The sequence below is a fragment of the Podarcis vaucheri genome (genome assembly GCF_965113315.1).
Source record: "Podarcis vaucheri genome assembly, chromosome: 17".
NCBI lineage: Eukaryota > Metazoa > Chordata > Lepidosauria > Squamata > Lacertidae > Podarcis > Podarcis vaucheri.
Genome location: NC_138755.1, coordinates 41,873,740 through 41,897,477, shown reverse-complemented (window position 1 = coordinate 41,897,477; position 23,738 = coordinate 41,873,740). Strand labels below are relative to the sequence as shown.

General features: G+C 45.1%; 2 protein-coding genes across 2 annotated transcripts in view; one reads left to right on the top strand and one right to left on the bottom strand.

Moving 5' to 3' along the window:
* SPICE1 (spindle and centriole associated protein 1) overlaps positions 1 to 18,623 on the top strand; it is a 28,079-nt gene extending 9,456 nt beyond the window's left edge. The window contains exons 7-17 of the mRNA XM_082206059.1: positions 3,580 to 3,713; positions 4,325 to 4,456; positions 5,714 to 5,985; positions 8,231 to 8,362; positions 8,897 to 9,020; positions 10,082 to 10,276; positions 11,177 to 11,559; positions 13,436 to 13,628; positions 13,856 to 13,961; positions 15,730 to 15,817; positions 16,607 to 18,623. Of these exons, the coding sequence (XP_082062185.1) occupies positions 3,580 to 3,713; positions 4,325 to 4,456; positions 5,714 to 5,985; positions 8,231 to 8,362; positions 8,897 to 9,020; positions 10,082 to 10,276; positions 11,177 to 11,559; positions 13,436 to 13,628; positions 13,856 to 13,961; positions 15,730 to 15,817; positions 16,607 to 16,660 (1,813 nt within the window). The 3' untranslated portion in view covers positions 16,661 to 18,623. The remainder of the gene's footprint in view (positions 1 to 3,579; positions 3,714 to 4,324; positions 4,457 to 5,713; positions 5,986 to 8,230; positions 8,363 to 8,896; positions 9,021 to 10,081; positions 10,277 to 11,176; positions 11,560 to 13,435; positions 13,629 to 13,855; positions 13,962 to 15,729; positions 15,818 to 16,606) is intronic.
* A 31-nt stretch (positions 18,624 to 18,654) lies between these two features.
* On the bottom strand, positions 18,655 to 23,735 carry LOC309522676 (V-set domain-containing T-cell activation inhibitor 1-like). The gene is made up of 4 exons (XM_082206151.1): positions 23,330 to 23,735; positions 21,897 to 22,304; positions 20,841 to 21,125; positions 18,655 to 18,975 (listed from the first exon to the last, which is right to left on the bottom strand). The coding sequence occupies exons 1-4, from the start codon at positions 23,388 to 23,390 to the stop codon at positions 18,941 to 18,943; spliced, it is 789 nt and encodes a 262-aa protein (XP_082062277.1). The 5' UTR covers positions 23,391 to 23,735; the 3' UTR covers positions 18,655 to 18,940.
* Between the last annotated feature and the right edge of the window lie 3 nt (positions 23,736 to 23,738).

Genomic DNA, 23,738 nt, shown 5'->3' with positions numbered 1-23,738 from the left:
CGGGTGCACCCTCTCCCTCCAAATATTCAGGTTTGCGTGATAGAGCGTCCGCCCTAACGTTCTCCTGGCCTGGTACGTAACAAATCTCAAAGTTAAATTTGGAGAACTCCTGGGCCCATCTCAACTGCCGTTGGTTGAGCACTCGCGCAGTTCTCCAATACTCTAGATTCTTATGGTCCGTGCGTACTTGCACCTTCTGTTGTGCACCAATTAGTAGGTGCCTCCATCTCCGGAAGGCCTCATAAATCGCAAGAAGTTCCCGGTCATACACTGTGTAGTTTCTCTCAGATTTGTTCAGCTTTCGCGAAAAGAAGGCACACGGTCGCCACTCGGACCCCTCCTTCCCTGGCTGCAGAAGAAGCACCGCCCCTATGGCTCTGTCAGAAGCGTCTGTTTCGACCCTCAGCCTTTTTTGTAAATCCACATGTAGAAGTTGTTCGTCAGAGGCGAAGGCCTTTTTCAGTTCCTCAAACGCTCGCTCCGCCTCCCCCGTCCAAACAAACTTCTTTTTGCTGCTGAGACAGTCCGTGATGGGCGCCGTCAGGTGAGCGAAGTTTCGGATGAACTTACGATAAAAGTTTCCAAACCCTAGGAACCTCTGCACATCCTTCTTAGTCTTGGGGGTTTTCCATTCCAGCACCGCTTGAACCTTGCCGGGGTCCATGGCCAACCCATTGTCTGACAAGCGGTACCCCAGGAATTCCACCTCCTTGGTATGAAACTGACACTTCTCCAGTTTCACCCACAGTCTGTTGGCTTGCAGCCTGCTCAACACTTCTCTGACGTCTCTCACATGTTGCTCCTCATTCTCCGAATACACCAACACGTCATCTAAGAAGGCCACGCAATTCTTGTAGAGCAAAGGCCCCAGTACATGGTTCATAAAGGCTTGAAAACACGCGGAGCCTGCTTGTAATCCAAAAGGCATAACGAGATATTCAAATGCCCCCAAAGGGGTGAACATGGTGGTCTTCCATTCATCCCCTTTCCTTATACGTATCAGGTTGTACGCCCCCCTTAGGTCCAGCTTTGTAAAAATCTTTCCTTTTCGCACCCTGGTAAAAATATCATCAATCCTGGGCATAGGAAAAGCCACCGGCTCTGTCACTGCATTTAGGGCCCGAAAGTCACATACCAGTCTCGGCTTGTCCGTGTTCTTTTTATCCACAAAAAACACTGGGCTACCCCCCGCTGCCTTGGACTCTCTGATGAAGCCTCTCTTCAGGTTCTTGTCAATGAACGCTCGCAACTCCTGCATCTCCCTGTCTGACATGGCATACAACCTGCCTACAGGAAGCTGTGCTCCAGGGAGTAAATTGATCTGGCAATCAAAGGGCCTATGCGGGGGTAGTTGGTCAGCTTCCTTCTCGCTGAACACGTCGCTGAGATCAGCATACTGTGATGGCACCTTCCCCTTCTCCATCACTTCCGTCCCCGCTAGGGTGGCTTGGGCCCCTGCTGACCCCTTTTCCCCCCTGCAGTGTTCTAAGCAATGTGCGGAACCGAAGGAAACCACTCTTTGATGCCAGCCCACCAGCGGATCATGTAGGGCTAGCCAGCTCATTCCCAAAATAATGGGAGCGCCTCCCAAGGTGGCCACATTAAACGCTATCAGTTCTGTGTGCCTTGCCACCCTCATTATCATTGGGATGGTCTGCAAGCTGACGCCTCCTCCCAACAGTTCTCTGCCATCGATCGTGGTCACCTGCAGGGGGTTGCTTAAGGGGATAGTCTGTATCTGGTGTTCAGCCGCAAACTCCTTGCTCATGAAATTGCAGGAGCTGCCTGAGTCCAACAGCGCCTTTATTTTTAGGGGGTGTCCATTTTGCAACTCTAGCGACACTTCAATCACTAGAGCAGGTCGAGGAGCTTCTGGCACTGGCACTTGGGAAAGGGGCACTTTCACTGCTCTTTGGCCTGGCTGCAGTGCCCTGCTGGCAACCAGGCGTTGGCTTTTACCTGCTCCGTTTCTCCCTGCTCTTCCCCCTCAACAGTTCCCACCATCCCTTGCCATTCCTTCCTCTGGGGGCAGACTCTGGCAAAGTGGCCTGGCTGTTGGCAGAGATAGCATTTCCGGGGTCCCTTTCCCTCCTTCTTCGCCCCCTCACTGGGCTTTGGAACTGCGCGCGCGCGGGCTGTTCCAATTTCCATCGGCTCTGCCGGCGGGAAAGCTGGCTCAGGAATGTCTGGAATGCGTAACTCCTTCCAACGTTCCCCTCTCCCTTCCCGCCTCTCCAAGGCTCTTGCCTCCTGGCGCGCTCCAATGGTCAGCGCAGATTTGGTCAGCTGATCCATAGACACCGCCCTGGGGCTCCTGGCCAGCTCGTCTTTCACAGCTGAAGAAAGACCTTCTTCAAATAGCATCTGAATGGGTGCTGCCGATAAATCCCACCCCAATCTGTGAATCAGCATGGTAAATTCAGTCCAGTACTCACGGACAGATCTGCTTCCCTGCTTGCAAGCCATTAGCTGTCTGCGCACTCCCCCCTCCTCAATATCGCTGGAGAACATGATATCCATTGCACGAAAGAATTTCATAGTGTCCTTCAGGATATCGTTGTGCGTTGCCATCAGGGGTCGAACCCAATCTCGCGCCCCCTTCTCAAGATGCCCAATTACGAAAGCAACTCGGGATTCCTCATCAGGGAACTCATCAAACTGCACATTCAGGGCATATTGCATTTCAGTCCTAAAGGCATGGTAATCCTTGGGGTCCCCCCCAAACTTCTGCACTAATCCTGGTACCTTTCTGGGGAACTGAGTGGTTCTCCCCTTCTTGTCTGCATCTTGAGCCCTCCTCTCCTCGAGCCTCGCCGTCTGCAGCGCAAGTTGGACCTCCAATGCTCGGTATCTGTCTTCCAAGCTTGGACCAGCTCCACCCCCTGCGGCTCCGGCTCCTGCTGGGTCGCTCATGATGCCTTCTCCTGCACAGGCAGCGTACAGAGACTGTCGGACTGCTATCAGGGGATGATTAGCTGCTTGTGCTTAAAATAGTGCCCCTTCAGAGTTTGTGCGACCCCACAAACCTCTGTGTGTGACAGAGCTCCTCAGACATGTCTGCTCTAGTCACTTGTAGAGTCCGACAGTGGCTGTCTGCGGAAGCGCTTCCAGCAAAGAAGTTCCTTAACGGAAACGCGTCTCCTGGACTCACGACGTGACAGCTTCCGGCGAAGCATAGGTCTCCCTGCAGTTGCTTCTGACACCTCCCCGCTATTTTCGCTCGAAGTGTCTCTCACCCCTTTCTCTCCCCTTCTGCTTCCTGCCTGGGCTGCTGCGTGTCTCTCAGCATTACTGAGATCCTCCTCCAGAGACCCCGCGCTCCCCCTACTGGTCCCTGCTTTAGCTGTTGACTCTCTCCCAGTCTCTGGGAGCCCTACCACTTCCCTTTCCTCCGATGTCAGTTCCCTGACAGCGGCGCTGATAGCTATCTAGCTCCAAGGTAGGAATGATGCTGTAAACTAAGCACAGCATAGGGTACCAAACCATGTCCATTATGGCTAAAATAATGTTTCTGTTAAGGGCATGGCGATAAAATTGTAATCTTCCTAAAGTTGTTCTGCATCTCTGCTCTTCACTTAGGATGCTTCACCTTCTGAAAGAAGAAAACTCTGGGGCCGGTGCCCAGCATGAAGTTTCTAAGCAACAAGTATCATCACAGGAAGTCTATGTGCTTTCAACCCCAACAACAAACGTTCAGCCATTGGGATCCACAGGTTCATTTTACTCTCTTTTTAAACAACGAACCAGTCAGAAATGAAACAGTAGCTTCTGTGGCTTGCTGTAAGGAGGCCCTCCAGATGTCACACACCATCTCCTCTTAGCCCCAGCCAGCATGGCCAGTCGCCACAGATGATGGGAACTGTAGTTCAGCAAAACTGGAGGACCACAAGTCCCCCACCTTGCTGTAGGGCATGGATGGAGAATTGCAGGATCGGGAGCCAGATGTGGCCTCTAGATCTCTCTGCCTGGCCCTCAGGCCGCAGCCAACACTGGCCTTGTTCCATGCCCTCCTTATCCTGGCTGAAATGTAGCCAAGAGTCGTGGCTGGATGGAGGAATGAAGGAGGTGTTGGTGCATAGAAAGCGCTTTGCATAGATGGAACATAGGCTAGTGTACAAAGGTAAAAGTCCCATTCATTTCTCTGCTCACTTTTGCCTCTGGCCTCATCTGTCACTGGCATACAGTCCCCGGAAATTTCCCCATGAGTAAATGCAGCCCTCAGATTGAAAAGGTTCCCCAACCCTTCTGTAGGGGAAGGTATGTTCTGGATTATTTTAGACTAATTAAAACACTGCCTACATTTTTTTTTTTTTAATTCATTTAGCCCTTAATGCTACTAATGTAGTTAAGAAAGTCCACTCAAAACTTCGGTATGAAGAGCAGACTCCAGATGCCACATACATTGTGCAGCAAGTCCTGAACGCCAATGTAAGGAAGCAAAAGCAAACCACCAAAGGTATGTCTTAGTGTACCTCTCCTCGCGTATATTTCCCAGTCTCTGTTCGGTTGCAACCTCCCTTGTGCCCATCTGTGTGGAACAATTTGTCTTTTGGAAGGAGTGAATTAACCTTTTTAAAACCAGACTTTACTAAAGATACGTAGTGTGAAGATTCTTATGTGAAACAATCTGCACCCTTGGAAAATAATAATTCCTATGTATAATGTGTATGTATGTAGCACTCAAATCCAAGATGTGTTTCTACACCTAGAGGGTGCTGCTATCTCGAGGAAAGGAGCCAACAAGACCTGCATTTCTTGTGAACTGCTGCTAGCCTTCTGCTGCTCCTTAATCTAGTTTGGAATTTAATCTAGTTTATGCATAATACTGTTCTGTGAATTTCATAAATATGCCAGATAGAATTACAAAAGCAGTAAAAGCAAGAGTTTATATTTAATAAGAAAATAAGTACTGCATACATTCCAGCATATTACCCAAATTTATTGTTTCTCCTTCACATCCCCCCACCCCACAATGCTCCCCCCTCCATGGCCTAACAAGATAAGTTTTATTTTGTGCTGTTTTGCAGGTATCTGCAGTAAGGTAATAGCGTAGCATTCACAATTGGATCACCTTGTTGGTCTGCCTCTTACTATTTTGTGACTAGTATACCTTTGAAGGGACACGGGTGGCGCTGTGGGTTAAACCACTGAGCCTCTTGGGCTTGCCAATCAGAAGGTCGGCGGTTCAAATCCCCGCGATGGACTGAGCTCCCATTGCTCGGTCCCTGCTCCTGCCAGCCTAGCAGTTCAAAAGTATGAAGTGCAAGTAGATAAATAGGTACCGCTCCGGTGGGAAGGTAAACAGCGTTTCCGTGCGCTGCTCTGGTTCGCCAGAAGCGGCTTAGTCCTGCTGGCCACATGACCCAGAAGCTGTACACCGGGTCCCTCGGCCAATAAAGCGAGATGAGCGCCACAACCCCAGAGTCGGCCATGACTGGACCTAATGGTCAGGGGTCCCTTTACCTTTATATAATAATAATAATTTTCCCAGCCACTCTGTCTAATTGCTGTCTAAAGCTTGAGTTGTTTTGCAAGGATTTAAAATGTCTAAACCTTCATCAAAGTTTAGCAAAGTGGTGGGGAACCTTTGTAAGCACTTTAATTCCCTTCAGCTAAAGTCCCCCTCCCTCGCTTTTATTTGCGTCTAAGCACTCTGTTTAAGTGCTAACTTCTGCCTTGCTAAGGAGAACATGCTTCCTTGTCCTCTTCTCAGTGAAGAAGAAGCAAAGTGTGCAGACCCCGGAAGCACAGAAGAGGAGTAACTGGAGTCCTGCTGCTGCTGCAGCTTCCCTTGACCTCCCCAATGGCAACAGATCCAGCCTTGAGGTCTTGAACCAAATGGTGCGCGATATGGAGAATGAAATGGAAGAATATGAGAGATGGATGGGCCACGAAGTCCAGCAAGTCCACAGCAGCCGAGGTCTCTCTGGATTCACCCGCTCGCTGGTGAACGCTCTGTGTCGGGTGCTGCGCTATTTGAAGGAGGTGGGAAGATACAGCAAACGGCTGCTTTTAGCCACCGCAATATTTTGAGCAATGTTGACTGTGCTTTTTCAGTAGTTTGGGGCTGTTTGTTTTACGTTGTTTCCCATTGATTTCGAAGAAAGTAGTATTTGGTTTGGATTTATTCTATATATACCGTATTTTTAGCCCTATAGGGCGCACCGGCCCATAGGGCACACTTATTGGGGGGGGAAATAAAGGGGGGGATTATTCCCCCCCCCCGAGCCCCAAAGAGCAAAGAAGCCATGACAGTGAGTGGGATGGATCCCGCTAGCTGTCTTGGCTTTGGTTTTTAGCCTCGGGGCTGGGGGTCCGGGAGCGAAGGTGAGGTTGTGCTCAACCTCGCCATCGCTCCCAGAGCTTGCTGCTATCCGAAGCTCGAGGGGCGCAGCGCTGTAGCCCGCTGCACACCCCGGGCTTAGGGCAGCTATCCGCAAGCCTGTGGCGCCCAGCGGGAACTCCTGCTGGGCGCCGCAGGCTTGCGGATAGCTGCCCTAAGCCCGGGGTGCAGAGTGCCTAAGCCCGGGAGTTCCCACCGGGCTCCACAGGCTTGCGGATAGCTTCCTGAAGCCTGGAGAGCGAGTGGGGTCGGTGCGCACTGACCTCTCTCACTCTCCAGGCTTCAGTGAAAGCCTGCATTTGCCCCATAGGACGCACACACATTTCCCCTTCATTTTTGGAGGGGGAAAGGTGCGTCCTATAGGGCGAAAAATACGGTATTCTATTTATGCTATAACAGATTTATCCCTTCTGTTGCACCAGCCTCAGAACAGCTATTTTGAATATACATATAGTCAGATGATTAATGAACAAATGTAAACTTGTTTTTTTATATTAAAAAACACCACGAACTCCCTTATACCTCTAATAGTGAACTCGTGTGGTAGATGCCAAAGCAGGGCCACTGAGAAACAAGAGGGAGTGAGTGGCAAGCTAAAACCTTTAAAAACCATAAACTTAAGACCCCTGTCAGGATTGAGTACAGTCATTAACGAAGTAATATTGAGTGTTAATTGGACAATAGGTAGTGGGGTTGGACTATCACGACTTGGCTGTCTGGATGAAATCCTTTAAAATAACACATTGACATATGGATAAAGTTACATTGCATAATTTTGTTGCAGGTTCCACTTATAGTACCATTTTCAAAATTCCAGTTTGAGGTGCCAGTTACTGGTTTGATGCCACTCAAAGGTTTAGGCACAGCTGTCCATCCCGGGGAACACCATCCATCATTCCTTTTTCTCTAGGCCCATCCATATAGGATGGAATGACACCTCGCTTTGTTTGCCATAATAGTGCAGAAAAATGCAACCAGTTAACTCAGGGAATATTTCTAACTGTGGCCACCATGTTATGTTATGCTCTTCAAAGGAGACTCACCAGTTACTGTGGTGTGCTGTGCTTTGCCCAGTGCAATGGCTGCCTTTTAATACATTTAATAATTATAATTGTTTTTATGGGCGTTAGGTTGGATTTACTAGGTCAGACTTTGTTTAAATTGCTAGTTTTGTACTGCTGCATTGCAAAAAAGCATATGGGGATTATACCTGAATTTATTTTTATTTGAAAACATTTATTCTTTGAGCAGGAGAGAGGAAAAGGCACATCATGAGCCCTACATCCCATCAATTTACCTGAGATGAAAGTATATTTAGGATGAGCCAAACTTCATTACTGATGACATAGAGGCCCTCATTCTGATAATCTGCAAGTGTAGTTGGGGGAAATTGAGGGTGGCTCTGTACAGAGGATGTTATTCAATGCTACTCAGGTTAGACCCATTGAAGTCAATGGGTATGATTAATTTAGGTTCATTGATTTCAATTGGTCTACTCTCAGTAGGACTTAGTTGAATACCACCCACTGTACTTAATCCCTGGTTAATGCTGCCAAGGCAAAGCAGACAACACCAAAACATCCTCTTCCTTATAATTGAAGCTGGTAATAAGATCAGTTTCTGATCTATGTCCTGCAAGGAGAAGGGGCATTGAACATTCAGCTAGTGTAACATGCATCCTTTTCCTACTCCCCCCCCCCTTTATGCCCTAGTATTTTGGCTTTGACTTTGTAGGTACAGGAGGGAAAGCTTCGCCTTTCACTTTGAAGTCTGCCCTTCATTCAAATGCTGCTGAACCCTGATAACTCCTGCTTTCACAATGAATACTTCAGCTGTCACTTTACTGTGGCTGATTCCTCCCTCTCCCTCTTTCCCTGTCCCCAAAAGACGGAGACAAGGCTGCGTCAAGAAAAGCTGAAGAGGCAGCAGCTTGAAGGAGAGCTAAGTGAACACAGGGCCCTCATTGATGCTCTAACTGCTGAAGTCCTCCTGGCGAGAGAAGAAAATATTGCTATGCAGGTACTACCCAGAATCACTGTCAAGCTATGTATCCTAGGCACGACCTGCAATTGGAATTTAATGCCAGCTTATATTCCCTTTGTTTGGTGATGTGATATATTTCCAGACACAGTTCTTTGAATGCATTGGCAGAGCAGCAAGGGGCTAAACGACTTTAGGAGCTGAACTTGAGCAAGAGATGGACTTGTACCCCTTGTCATCTCATCTCTACGGGGATTCAAGTCTGTATCCTCACGATACATTTGCTGTGTTCTCCTTGTTCACACCTAGTATTTTTGCTTCCGCTGTGAGGGCATATCTGACCTTTTGGTTCCAACTTCAGAATTCATGTGATAAACACTTTAGTAGCACTCAGTTATTATTTATGTTATATGTCTATTGCATTCGTACAGTAGAAAGCAAATGTGTGCTTATGGGACTACTAGGGGTGTGGGCAGATGCTTGGGAATAACCCATTATGCTTCATGTTTGCCTGTTGCAAGTGAATCAGAATGGTGATTTTGGTCCCTTTCTTGCTCCCTTTTTGTCTTCTAGAATAAGTTTCAGCACTACACGGTTGTAACAGATGAACAACTGACTTCACTCACACGTGCATTTAAAGGGCTTCCCATTACAGATTCTGGAGAACTTTCAGTCAGGAGTCCAGAGGCAGCTCAAGGTAAAAGTCTTCACCAGGGAAACCTCAATAATCTGAGTGGCACGACAGTTTCAAAACTTAAAGTTTTAAAAAACAGCTGGACTGCTGCTTGATAGCTGTCTGATTTGTTCTGGTGGTGATTGGTTCTGAATGTGTAGGTACCTACACATGGTGTTCATTGTGGTTTTTCAGGCCTTTGCCCAATACAGTGGAACCTTGGTTCTCGAACTTAATCTGTTCGACTCCCAAAACCATTCAAAAACCAAGACGCGGCTTCCAATTGGCTGCAGGAGCTTCCTGCACCTCAAGCGGAAAACATTCAAAAACATTCAAAAACCGGAACACTTCCGGGTTTTCGGTGTTGGGGAGCCGATTTGTTCATCAGCTAAGCCGTTCACAAACCAAGGTTTGACTGTACTATATAAACATGGAAGAGTAAATAGCTGTTACGGTCCCCATTCCAACACTGCACTAAGTAAAGTAAAGGGATCCCTGACCATTAGGTCCAGTCGTGACCGACTCTGGGGTTGTGGCGCTCATCTCGCTTCACTGGCCGATGGAGCCATCGTTTGTCTGCAGACAGCTTCCGGGTCATGTGGCCAGCATGACAAAGCTGCTTCTGGCGAACCAGAACAGCACACGGAAACGCCGTTTACCTTCCCGTCGGAGTGGTACCTATTTATCTACTTGCACTTTGACGTGCTTTCAAACTGCTAGGTTGGCAGGAGCAGGGACCGAGCAATGGGGATTCGAACCACCGACCTTCTGATCGGCAAGTCCTACACTCTGTGGTTTAACCCACAGCGCCACCCGCATCCCCCAACACTGCACTACTTTCCCACTAAAATACCTCCAGGCCGTTGTTGGTCTCTGAAGGTGATATTTGAAGTCAACAGCAATTCTGGGGGAAATGGCAGTCACTGTCCATTTTTCCTTTAAAATGAAAAGCATCAAGCACATTTTTTAAAAGCATGGTTAACATAACATTTAGTTGGCCCTAAGATTCACTGTTAGATTTGATTAACTGTTTCAAGTTTTCCTCTGTCTAATATAATACATTGCCCTCTTTATTCTCTCGTCAGAAAAATGCCTCTCAAACTACGTTGGGCCAAAGAGAAATAGTCAAGTGGATATTCCCAATAAAGCCCCAGTCTTTCCAAATCCTTTGGATAAAATGCATCCAACCCCAACTTTACCTGCTTGCTTATTCCAACCAGCTGTTTTGTTATCTCCACCACAACAGAAGAGCAGCCAGGCATTCCCTCCTCTTCAGAATGGTAAGAGGGTCATTTTGACTGCCTGACAGCTTCCTGACTTTGTTTCCGTAATCAACCCTCCATCAGTCACATTGTGGACAAGTCCTTTTATGTCTTCTAATCTAGTGTAGTATCTAGTCCTAAAAACATCGGTGACTGTGGCTATTGTTCAGTTAGACAATGTCAGGTCTTTGGTCTCATGCCTAGGAAACCCAGACTGAATTTATAGGAGGACACTCCTTACTTTTAAACCAGCAAGCAATTGCTACACCTTGTACTTTTCCTCTTTCTCAGCTGGTTGGAGGCATCTTGTTAAATTTTGCCACCTTGAGGACAGGATAGTGCTTCACCTGGGAGCCCCATTGCTTAAAATAGATCTACTTCGAAGAAAACTAAGGGCCGTCAGAGTTGTGGAAGAAGTGATTAATATCATACCATATGTATTAATATATATTCTTCCCAATCATAAAATCGTCACAGCACAGATCTAATGAAACAGTACCAGATATTTGGGCAAGATTGCTTTTAAATTGCAGGGCACAAGCATTTGAGTTTCACCTCACTTGAAGGTCAACTCTGTAGGTGAACATTTCCAGTTAATAATCTGTGATGCTGAATACAAAATAAATGCACCTCCTGAAGTCTAAAAGGCCTCTAGGCCCAAGGCATTGACATTAGATTGCTTTGAACATTTTGAACTGTTTCATTTAGACCTGGGGGCAGGTATGTTTCTTTTGTATTCAGATATCAATCCTTGAGTGTTAAATTAAAAAATGAGAACTGACGCTCAAATTGGCATTATAACCAGCCTTCGCCTCTCTTTGGAACGTAGCCTTTTCGCTCCCATTTTTTATTAGTCTAGGAATAGGATTTAATATAGTCGTACAGATTTATTTGGTCTCCTGTGTTGTCTTTCCCTAGACTCCACTGGGAGAGAATCAGAAGGAGAGCAAAAGTCCTCTCTGTCGAACAAGCCACAGACAGTGGAAGAGGATGGCAGTTCGTTCACCCAGAAAGGTGCTGGTCCTTTGCAGAGTTCTGGACAGCCAGATGGCCAGCCATTAGTAAGTGCCTTCTCTGCGGTGCCAAGCCAAAGCTCTGACGGTTTTTCAGAGAGGCCTAATTCTGATGCGACCATGATGCTTACCCAGAGTGATGATCTGCAGGGACAAATAGCTGAGCTGACACTCCAGAACACTGTCATTAAAGCTCAGCTGAGCAAATTCAGGCATTGCCCTCAGGAGGCATGGGATATTTTGCAGCAGCCATTTTCGGCGCAGAATGGATCAGTGCTAGAGGGACAGGTAAGAATGTAAGAGAGTGTTGGATCTTGACATTCTCAATAAACATTGATAATTTGACATTATGCTTTGTGACTTGTGGAAAGGGAAGCTTGGGTGTGTATGCACACACACACGACTGTCAATTTTGCAAGAATTACAGTCATCAACCATCCATTCATGGCATTTGTGTCCCTGTGGGGCATCTTATTGGTGACCCATGTACTGAGTTGCCACTGAGCCTCTTGGGCTTGCCGATCAGAAGGTTGGCGGTTCGAATCCCCGTGACAGGGTGAGCTCCCGTTGCTCTGTCCCAGCTCCTGCCAACCTAGTAGTTCGAAAGCACGCCAGTGCAAGTAGATAAATAGGTACCGCTGTGGTGGGAAGGTAAATGCCATTTCCGTGCACTCTGGTTTCCGTCACAGTGTTCCGTTGCGCCAGAAGCAGCAGTTTAGTCATGCTGGCCACATGACCCGGAAAGCTGTGTACAAACTGGCCTGAAAGCAAGATGAGCACCGCAACTCCTTAGTCACCTTTGACTGTTCTTAACCGTCCAGAGGTCTTTTACCTTTTTACCTTTTACCGAGTTTTCTGAAGCCTAAATAGTTATAGAATCATATGGCTGGATGGGCTGTTGGAGCTCATCTGGTCCAACCGCCAGCTCAGCGCAGGGTCTTGAATACAGGATCTGCAATCATCCCTAACAGATCGCCGTCCATCCTCTGCTTAAATACCTCCTGCAAAGGAGAGCTCACTCACCGCCTCCTCAAGGCAGCCTGCCACTATTGAACAGCTCTTGCCAATAAAGTTTCTATTCCTGCCTTCTAGAGCAACAGAGGACAAATCAGTTCACATCATTAGTGTGATATTTTGATACCACGGTCATGTCTCCCCTTAATCTCTTCCTCAAGCAAACCATTCAGCCCCATCCTGATTACCCTCCTGTGGGTTCATTGCCCTTATTTCACTTCAGTGTCCTGATTTAAAAGGCAGGGCCTAGAGCTGGACATGGTATTTCAGTGGTACCTTTGGTTACAGATTTAATTCGTTTTGGTGTGCCACGCACACACCCAAAAATCCGTAACTAGAGGCACCACTTCTGCGTGCGTGCTTCTGCACATGCATGAGCGGCGAAACCCGAAAGTATACACTTCTGGGTTTGCCGCGGCTATAACCCAAAGATTCCGTAACCTGGAGGTTTCGCAACACGAGGTACCACTGTATCTTCCTTTTTACTTCATTGTTGTTAGCTGCCCTGAGCCCGGCTTCAGCTGGGGAGGGCGGGATATAAATAAAAAAATATTATTATTACTCTGGGAATGAGTGCAGCGCCAATGACAAAGTGTTTGTTCCCTCCACCCACAAATCTTATATGTGATATTATTTTAACTTATCACCTGTTCTTCACCTTAACATCCAATTTAAAAAAATGTTTAAAGCAACTTACTGAATGTCATTACTCCATTCAATGACATACTTTTTGAATGCTATTTTGTGTTCTATTTGAAAGCTGCTTAGCTTGATATATCCGGAATTCTGTTAGCTCACTTTTAAAACTCTACTCACAGGTCTCTAAAAAAATACTTTGAATAAGTTAAGATTGGTTGCTGTTCTCCAGCTAGAATTAATTATAGACTATTACATTTTGCTTCAAACCAGTGATCTATCATCTGTACCTTTACCTACCTGTACACCTACCTTTACTTGACCTTGTGCTGCCAGAATGCTTTTTTTGTGATTAAAGACCACATGAGGTGGCTAAAAGTAGATTGTAGGAAAAAAGGTTGCTGATAGCTGCTACTGTTGGGTAACTCAGATGCACTGAGTCTGCCAAGCAGCCAAGTTCAGTAATGAAAAGTATGAAAATGACTTTTAACTACCCTCTTGAATACTCGTTTAGGGACATGGTGATTCCGTAAGCAGCTTGAAAGAGTTACCAAGGAGCTTGGATGAACGAATAGCTGAACTGAACCGCCAGAGTGCAGAAGCACGCAGCAAACTGGTGCAGCTGACCAATCAGCAAACGTTACCAACATTCGTCTCTGTGTCTCCGCCAGTTTCACCAATTCCATCACCACCTGTAAATTTGCTTGGTATGTTACCCACGATTTAAAAGCTTTTCTTACATCTGTGTTGGCAATATGGGTTGGTGTATTCTGATGATGGCAGCTGTCTTCACTTGACAATCTTTTTTTTCTTATCTTTTTTTGAATTTTTGAAAACATTCTGTTTCTCTATTTAGTAATCGCTTGATGGGCTTTCTCATTACTGGAACACCTGGACACCTAATAATTCTCTAATCAGATACTGTCTTTTCTAGAAAACGGAAAGAGAAGAACAATTGAGGTGTCTGTTCCAGTTGCAGAAATTCTGGATAGTTCTAAAGAAAATAGTCCTTCTCCCGCCAGTGGAACCAGTACAAAGAGGTCAGCTGCTTAGCTATTCTATTTTTACAGGCAGGGTGGGTAGTACCGTATTTTTTGTCCTATAGGGCGCACCGCCCCATAGGACGCACCTCGTTTTTTGGGGGGGAAATGAATTTTTAAAAATTATTTCCCCCCCAAGCCGCGGCTGCAGCCCCAAGCCTTGCGCACACCTGCCTGAAGCACGGGGCGCCCTCCGGAGGGCGCCCCGTGCTTTGGGCTGCAGGTTGCCGCCCCAAGCCTCGCGCGCACGGTGGGACCTCCCGCCAGGCTAGCAAGGCTTGCGGATAGCTTCCTGAAGCCTGGAGAGCAAGAGGCATCGGTGCGCACCGACCCCTCTCACTCTCCAGGCTTCAGCGAAAGCCTGCATTCGCCCCATAGGATGCACACACATTTCCCCTTCATTTTTGGAGGGGGAAAAGTGCGTCCTATGGGGCGAAAAATACGGTATAAGCTTTTGTAAGGAATACAGCTGAGGGAAGGGGAGCAGGTTCTAGACAGGAGGCTAGATCCTGAGCCCTTCTCCCCTTCTGTATGAAGGGAGGTTTACCCCAAACTGCCTGGTGGGCCATTCTCAGCAGCCTGGTGGATCTCATTGGGTCCATGGGCCAGATGTTCTCCACCCCATGCTAACTTAGAGTCTGAAGATGTGGCTGCGATTTCCGGTGAATCGTTACAGATTTTGGCTCTAGAAATAGAAGGTGCCTAGCAGACAGCTTTCCTCACTTGAAATTCCTTGATAAGCAAATACAGTCGTACCTCTTAAGTCAAACGCCTTGTGAGTCGAACATTTTGGCTCCCGAATGCCGCAAACCCGGAAGTGAGTATTCCAGTTTGCGAACGTTCTTTGGAACCTGAATGTCTGACGCGGGTTCCTGCAGCCAATCAGAAGCTGCGCCTTGGTTTCCAAACATTTTGTAAGTCGACTGAGATACGACTGTACCTGGTTATTCTCTCAAATAATATCTGCCTCCTAATTAATGGAAAGTTAAATGTACATTAGAGCCTTGTTAAGGCATGTCAGAGGTCTGATGTGTTTCCATTAGCAGTTATCTATGGACTCAGATCATTAAATACATATTCATATTTCCATTCCTTTCTCACCTGTCTAGGTCTTAATTCATTTAGCTAGCCAATTCCATCAACGTGCATGCCTTTTTACTGAGTGACAGAGAAGCAGTCAAGTAATACACAGGCTTAGTTAAAATACACGCGCACACACACACATGGGGAAAGTTATGGGGATGCCCCAGCCTCTGATCTCCCTAATTTTAGTCAATTCGTGGGCCCCACTGGAGTCTTCTACAAAAAGTACCTAAGGGACCAGGCACCAAAGTAAGGAGGGCATAACCCTTTCTGACCCCCCTATAATTCAAACACTTATATAAAATTATTTCTGAAAATTGAATGACTAAATCATCCTGGTGGTGGTGGTTGTTATTGTTATGATTATGATTATTATAACAGTCATGGCCAAACGTGGCCCTCCAGATGTTTTGGGACTACAGTTCCCATCATCCCTGACCACTAGTCCTGTTAGCTAGGGATGATGGGAGTTGTAGTCCCAAAACATCTGGAGGGCCAAGTTTGGCCATGCCTGTTAGCAGCACCCGGACTCTAGGAGCTATATAATAAATTTAAGAGAAGACCATCTCTGCCTACATGTTTATAATATAAAGATAAAAGGCAATTAGGAAACGGGACAAGGCACTCAGCACCTGTAATTCTATACACTTCGTGTTTCCTAGCTCTCTATTATTTATGCCTACAGATCTGCAGATGTGTCTAGCCAGGTGTGCTTACCACTAAATACCTCCCTGGGAAATGTACAGTTGACTTACGACAGCCATAGAATAAAGGTAAGTCATTTTTAGACAGCCATACTTCCACCTTTTGGCAATGTTCAGGGTGAGTGTCAAGCCTTAGATAGTCTAAACAACCAGTAAGTTTAAACAAGGAATATTTGGTGTTATGTTGGAGGAGATGCCAGGAAACTGGGACTTACGTTCACATGTGGTGGGGGTGTAAATATGTACAGGGGTTTTTGGCAAAGGGTGTTTAAGGAGAAAACAGAAATCACTGGGTTGAAACTGACCGAAAGTCCATTGTTATCGATTTACAATGAGGTGGAAGGTTCGCAGGCTAGGAAGGACTTGCTCACAAATTTATTGACAGCTGCACGAGTTATTCTAGCTAGGAAGTGGAAGGGGCAAGCAGAAGATAAAATGGAAGAATGGTATAAAGAGGTGTGGAATATAGCTATTAATGATAAATTAACATGCGCTATTAAGGCAAGACAGGAAGTATGCAGGGGAAATTATTTTGAGGAGATATGGAAGGTATTTGTAGAATTTGTGTGTTAAAACGGAAAGGGGTCAAACCATCGCAAGAGGTGTTGAAAATTGGGAGGTTGGATAGTTACAATGGAATGGTCTTGGGGTGGGGTGCACATTATTATTTTTACATTATTATTACTTTCTTAAAATTAATAATAATAATAAGAAGAAGAAGAAGATAGTCAAAACAGAACCCCAAGATTGCAGAAGTAATATATGTATATATTTAAGGGGAGAACTGAAGGGGAGGCAAGGAATAAGTGACAGTGCAAGGAATGTAACACTTCACTTTTTCTCTCTCCATTCCTGTAGCCTAAAAAGCAAGGAGAAGATGGCTGGTTTGCCTTGTCAACACATATTGGTTAGCCCCAAGCCCAGATGTTGTTTTAAAAGTGTTTTAACCCTTATAAAGTTCTAGAACAGGGGTGGCAACTCGTGAACCTCCAGATGTTGCATTGGCCATGACAGGAGTTGGGGCGTCTGGCGGCCGCCCCTGTTCTAGAGCCTTTTCTGCCCGGCCATGGACAAGGTCAGTCCTGCTGGTTCTGCTGAGGTCTTTCCACATCTGTGGCTATGTGCTTCTTGTCCATATTACAGTTGAACATGGTCTTGCACTTGTGTCATGTGTGCAGTCTGGAGTACAGTCGGCACTTGAATCGAGCAGTGTTGCAAAGGCAGCTACGTGCAGCAGAATTGTGCAGACAACTGCTCGTGTCATTCCTTTGACGTGAACCACACAAGGATGGAGCTGCTCACATAGACAACTTGCTGTGCAGCTGCCTCCATGATATTGTGTTCCCACACTGCTGGCCTCAGCATCCATTTGAAACCAACATCCTGGATTTGTCCCTTGTTCTTTGCTACTCATATCTGAAACATTTGGTATTGTATGAAAAAGGAAACTGTAATTGATAATTGATATATGCAGTTAATATAAGAAGATTGAGGCAATGTTTTAACCCTGTTAATGCTGCTGAGCAAATACTTTCTGGAACTAAAGTATTTTTTAAATGGTTTCAATAGTGATAGGCTTTATATCACATAAAGCAAATCCCTGGACTGGAATGTATAACTTTTGGGGTCTAGTTAATTGTATACTGTGCCCATACGTTTGCCGGGCAAATTTATCCTGGCATTAAGTCTTATAGTCCATGTGCTGCTATTAAGAACTCGCCTATGCAAAACCACAGAAGGCAGCTATTTCCTGTTCCATGCGGTGTCTTAATTTTTTATCCAAAAAGTGGTGCTGTTACTATTGGCTCTGCAGAAGAAATACAAGCGTAGTATTTGTCTGTTCCATTACTGCAGTGAGAAAATGTATTAAAGTTATTTTGAAGGATAGGATTTTACTGTGTTACTTTACATTTACATTTTGCTCTTCTGGTGCAAATGCAACAAAAATCTGTCAGAATAAAACTGTACTGTATTTAGCAACTGACAAAAGACACTGAGGGGAAGGGACCAGTTGTACTTCATGGAACAAGGTATTCTGTAATCTAGGTGCAGCCACTGAGGAGACCTCTCTCATCCCACTCAAACCTCCTTCTACCCTAGGTGGGATGCAGAAAAGGGACTCTCCTGAGCAGAATATACAAAAGGAAGTTGCCCCTAAGGTGTATCCTAAGCTATCACAAGCACTTTGAATCTTGCCTAAAAGCTGACTGGTATCCTTTCAAACCTCCATCCCCAACTCTGTGTGAAATGGTATAATCACATTAATCTACATACAAATGTGGAAGGGCAATTTATAATGGCCACGTGAGTACCTTCCATCAATAGGTATTCGTCCCTTGATTCCCAACAGCTTGGGGTGCCTTTATGTTACTATCATTTCAGACAGCTGATTTGACAAGGTATGCCAGCACCATTGAAGCTGAACAAACCTGAAACAAAAAATCAACACGCAAATGTGAAAGTTTGACAGGTTCATTCTTGAATGGAAAAATCTGCCGGTGGGCAACATCGGAAGTTCCAATCAGGACCCACAATAATTTAATAGCTGAGTTTGAAGAATTATCCTGTCAGAGATGCTCAGATTTCTTAGCGGGTTGTTTAGGAGGCTAACTAAAAGTGACAACTGTATTGAAACCTGATTTCCATTCTTCAAGTATATTAATAAGGAGGTGAGCATATTTCAGGTGTGCAAGCTTCTTTTCAGGAAGATCTTCTGCAACTGAAGCTGTTAATAACTTTCCCATGTGTAGTGGAGATAGATGTGTTACACCTTACCTTGTTGCAGGAAGACATATATTTATAATTCTATTTTTCTCAATTGTTGGACAATTTACTCTGATTAAAATTCAATAAAAGCTATATTTTACAAATGGTACGTATGTATAAAAGACAGAATTCTTTCCTGTACTTCATTCACTTTATTGTTCAGAGGTTTTGAAGACTCTTTCTGTGCCTAAGAATACAGAATGTGAACTAGGCCTTTGCATGTGATTTGTTGCCCTGTTTGACGTGTGCATGTCGAGAAGCAACATGAAAACAAACGAATTTCCATAGACATTTTTACTGTCCTATTGTCTAGTCTAGTTTTCCTCTTCTTTCCGCTGCATCCGAGAACTGTGCAAAGCTGAAGAATTCATCTGTTGAAAGCAGTAAGGGCTTCTCTTTTCAAGTAGCTTGTGACCAGCTAACATTCTAATAATGATTGTACATATTATGGTATTTCCTCTCTGGAAAAAAATAAGAGAAAAAAAGGAAGTGTTGTGCAAGCTATCCCTCAAACAGTGCAATCCTATATATATCTATGCAGAAGCAAGTCCCATTGAGTTCAATGGGGCTTACTCCCAAGTAAGTGAATATAAAACTGTAGCCAGCATTAGATTTTGACTGCTCCACCCACTCTCATATAATTAATTCATACTGCAGGCAAGCAGATGCAAATAAACTGTAAAGGGATGTAATGTAGGCAATTTCTGATTCACTTGGTGTCCCAAAAGCACATTTCTTATACAGGAGCATGACAGGGAGTTGCGCTCCAGCCCATAATAGGCTGCATCAGTAGCAACTATCATAATTAAACAACTTGCTTTACTGCTGACATCTTTCTTTTTGTGAAAGAGATGGGAAGAAAGATTGGACCCGTTGTAAATTTAAGTGGGTTGGGGTCAAAAATGAGTCCGTTTTTGAAAAGGCTGAAATAGTAGCTTGTGTCAGGCAGGACAAACACTGTATAATCATGCATAATCTTATTTATGTATTTTAAAACATCGTTACCTTAAAGATGCACTTCAGGCATTCTTACTGGAAACTGAATCCCAATGAATTCAATAAAATCACCTTCTAAATATAGGTTTATAATTTAGTGCTAATCTGCATTAAAGAAAGAGAGGGCAATTTTGTGCCTTGATATTTTTGGCATCCTTACGTCTTTTAGGCAAGTAAGGAAAATGCAGTAGGCTGTTGCTTCTGATTTATGAACAGCCTCATGGCCCCCCCCAATCAATAAAAATAAATAAAAATACATAGCAAACAAGTTCTCCCCCCCCCCTAACAAAAGGCCTCCCCCGGAAAAAAATATCTGGCTATACCTTTGAGCAGCCTCATAATAATGATGATATACGGATGTTCTTCTGCACTACTGGAGAACTAGGTTATAATTTACCTGTGAAGTGCCCAATAATTTGATAGGCAAGCACTCTCCTCTTCCATGGGAAGATGTGTGACCAGAGGGACGCTCACACAGAGCTGGTCTGCATTAGAGAAGTGCTTCCCTCTTGTCCTGCTCTATCCCTCAAAATGCAAACAATTTACTGAAGGGCTCTGGTCCCTGCATGTTCCTGAAAGGGAGGGTTTAATGCAAGAAAGGAATGCTGTACTGCAAGCAAACTGAGTTTTAAGGATCTAAGTATTCGGGGAGAAGGTGTTCGCTAACACGATCCAGAAGGAAGGCTGGCATACATTAAGAAGCGCAATATAAAGGAAACCCCAAATAAATTCATATTCTGACAAGTTTGTCAGTAATAATACTAATAATAAATTTATACCCTGCCCATCTGGCTGGGTTTCCCAAGCCATTCTGAGTGGCTCCCATCATCACTGTCGTAATAGTAATAAAGTGGTAAAACATCAAACATTAAAAACTTCCCTAAACAGGGCTGCCTTCAGATGTCTTCTAAAAGATTGTTGTCTATTTCCTTGACATCTGATGAGAGGGCGTTTCACAGGGTGGCTGCCACTGCCGAGAAGGCCCTCTGCCTGGTTCCCTGTAGCTTCACTTCTCACAGTGAGGGAACCACCAGAAGGCCTTCTCGGTGGTGGCACCTGCCTTGTGGAACGCCCTCCCATCCGATGTCAAGGAAATACACAACTATCTGACTTCCAGAAGACATCTGAAGGCAGCCCTGTCAAGCCCGCTCAGAGTATGAAGCCCAGGTCTCCAGTTATCCTGCACCTTTCCCATTAGATCAAGCGGCCTTCATTTGTCCTGGAGAGGACAGGTGTGAAAGGAGCATGTCCTTTCTTGACCACAGGTCTGATGTCATGTTGCATCAGACCTGTCCAAGGGGAGAGCAGCAGACAGCAACAGATCACTAACTTGGGACTTTGTGGATGGATCGAACAGGCCTGTTGAGCACGTCGTCTTCTTCAATATGGCAAGTGTAGATCTCGTGGAGCAAGACAGGGTAGTGCAAGATGGATACCACCCTGTGGGACCCATCCTGCTTCTCCTCCAGGATGTCTGATTTGGCGTAGCTGGAAATGTCCTCTTCCTTTCGGTTCCGCCAAGTCACCTTTGGCATGTGATACCAGCCAGCGGAGATGCACTTGGCCACAAGTGTGTCGTTGACGGTGCTGAACTGCACCTGTGGCTCTTCAGCATCTAATTGTTATGGAAGGAAAAACAAAACAATTAGTGACTTAGCTAATTGCAGCTTGGTTAATAATTGCTCTGGGGTCTCTGAAGAAAGAGGCAATTTTGGAAAGAAAAAAATCTTGTTAGAACAACTATTTCCTTAAGATTAACCTACAGAAAACCAGCTCCGTGACCCTACCCTAATCTTAAATACCAAGTTTCTGAAGGAGAAAAATAAGAGAACTTACACAAGTCTAGACTGTGGGAGGGAATAAATTTTAACAGTTTTTATTCAGGCATATGCCATTTTGTAAAACCCATCCTGAAATTGCCCCATTCACTCTTATGGCCCATTTCTACACAGCATCTATATTCACGATCTTATCTTTTACTCTTTCCATTTTCACTTCTGCTTCTCTGAAACTTAGACTATTTATCCCTCTGTTCTTTTGTGGATGGCCAGGGTTGTGGGGCTTTTTTGGTGACCTATCCCCAATTCATTTCCTTTTATCCCTTACTCTGCCCAATCCACATTCATCTCATTCTTTGGTCCTCTTTCCTCACACAGCCACCCAACATACCACCATTGTAAAATATTTAAATGGTGGCTATACCAAGCCCATGTGTGGCTGCTATTGACTGCTTCCAAGTGATGGAGAAGTCTTCTAACCAAAGGCCACTGTGTATTGGATTTCCTCAAACCTGGAGTCAGCACTCTCTGTGATAATAGGGATATCAGACATACACACCTTCCTATTTTCACCTGTGCAATATTAAAGTGCATTTAAATGTTCTTACCTTGCACGAGGAGCTTCACTTTCCTTTGCCCTCTGCCCCTTGAATTGTATGCCTTACATATGTATATTGCCTCATCAGAAAACTGTGCTTGCTCCAACATGAGTGCCAGACTGCCATCGGAGATCTCCTCCTCATCTACCCAGACTCTCCCCTCATATAGCGAATTCCGCTCCTCCATCTGTTCCTGGTTGTTGCTAAAGCTGTATATCAGCTTTGGGTAAAACTGGTAAAAGTCGTGGAGCCCAACAAAAAATTTGTAAAATTCTTTATCTTCCACTTCATGTTCTTCCTTAATATCTTCCCTCTCCCACGTAAATGTCAAGCCATCGATGCCGTCCACAAAGGAGAACTGGCAGGGCAGAGAAATATTGTCGAAGGGACGTACTTTGAATTCCATCATTGCTGCATCTGTGGAATGGAACAGTTAGTACTCCACTGGCTCAACTGCTCTGCTGATGAAATCAATCCATCAGTTAATCAAGCCACTGGTTTCTTGAATCACTTACCTTTCGGGGTTGTTCTAAGAATTACATCAACATAACATGTGAAGCATTCTGAATATTTAACACACACAAAAACACCCTATATGAATGCTAAATCTTGTTATTGTGCCTAGTTCTGTAACTAAACCTTTGCCTTCCTAATTTAGCTCTCCTGTTTTCATCGACTTAAATTACTAGAAGTTTTTTTTAAGGATGTAAGTGCTTTACATTCACTAGTATTTTAGCTAGTAGAATTGTGCTGAGGTATTTTTAATCTTTCGTCTTTTTAAATAAACATATTAGTATGATGCTGTAGTCTTGTCAAAGCTCCATGCTCGGGGTAGATATATTTCTTGGTTTGTGCAGCAATTGTGGTTAAGTGAGATTCGTTAAAAAAAAAAAAAAAGTACCGTATTTTTCACTCTATAACACGCACCCAACCATAACACGCACGTAGTTTTTAGAGGAGGAAAACAAGAAAAAAAATATTCTAAATGAAATAGTGGATATATGATTTTTGTGGTTCATGCTGTGGCCACAGACATGTGATCTGACAGTGAGTTTGGAGTAGCCCAATGCAAAAATCCTGAGGATCCATGTGGATCCATGCTTTGTAACCACGGAGGGGGGAAGGAAGGGGAACCATGGATCCTCTGCTCACGACTGCAGCAGATCCCCACCACCACCCGCAGGCATTCGCTCCATAACACGCACAGGCATTTCCCCTTACTTCCTAGGAGGAAAAAAGTGAGTGTTATGGTGCAAAAAATATGGTAAATACTTAAATGGCAAAAGGTTAAAAACTGTTATAACCTAAGAAAGACACTTGCAGCTCTCAAAAGCTTGAAAGAGCATAAATGTGAAGTTTCAACTCCTCTCCAAACGAGAACATTTCATTCCACACTGACCACAGACATTCCACTTGCCTTCCTGACATTTTGAGCCACTTACCAACGTGATATATCAGCAACGTGAGCAGGAAGGGATAGATGAGGTTCAAAAGGGAAGCCATCCTTCCACAAAGCGAGAGATGCAGAGCTTTGGATCAGGCTTCCTGCGACCCCTTCCAAGCTCCAGGGCTCCACGCAGTCGGGTGCCACCTGCCACCGAAGAACGACTTCTCAGCCAGTGACTGCTCCTAACAACTGCACCACTGAGCTTCTTTGCCTCTGTGCTCATCCAGCACCATGTGTCTTAATTCCAGGAGGAGAAGTAATGAGCTTGCAGTACACATCACAGGAGCAGAACTCAGATGGAGGAGGTTTTTCCCCCCTATTTCAGTTCATGCACATTCTTACATTGATTACTTTGGTCTAGCTCTGTTGGCCTTTAAAACAGGTAAGGAGTGGTGCCTCCTTGG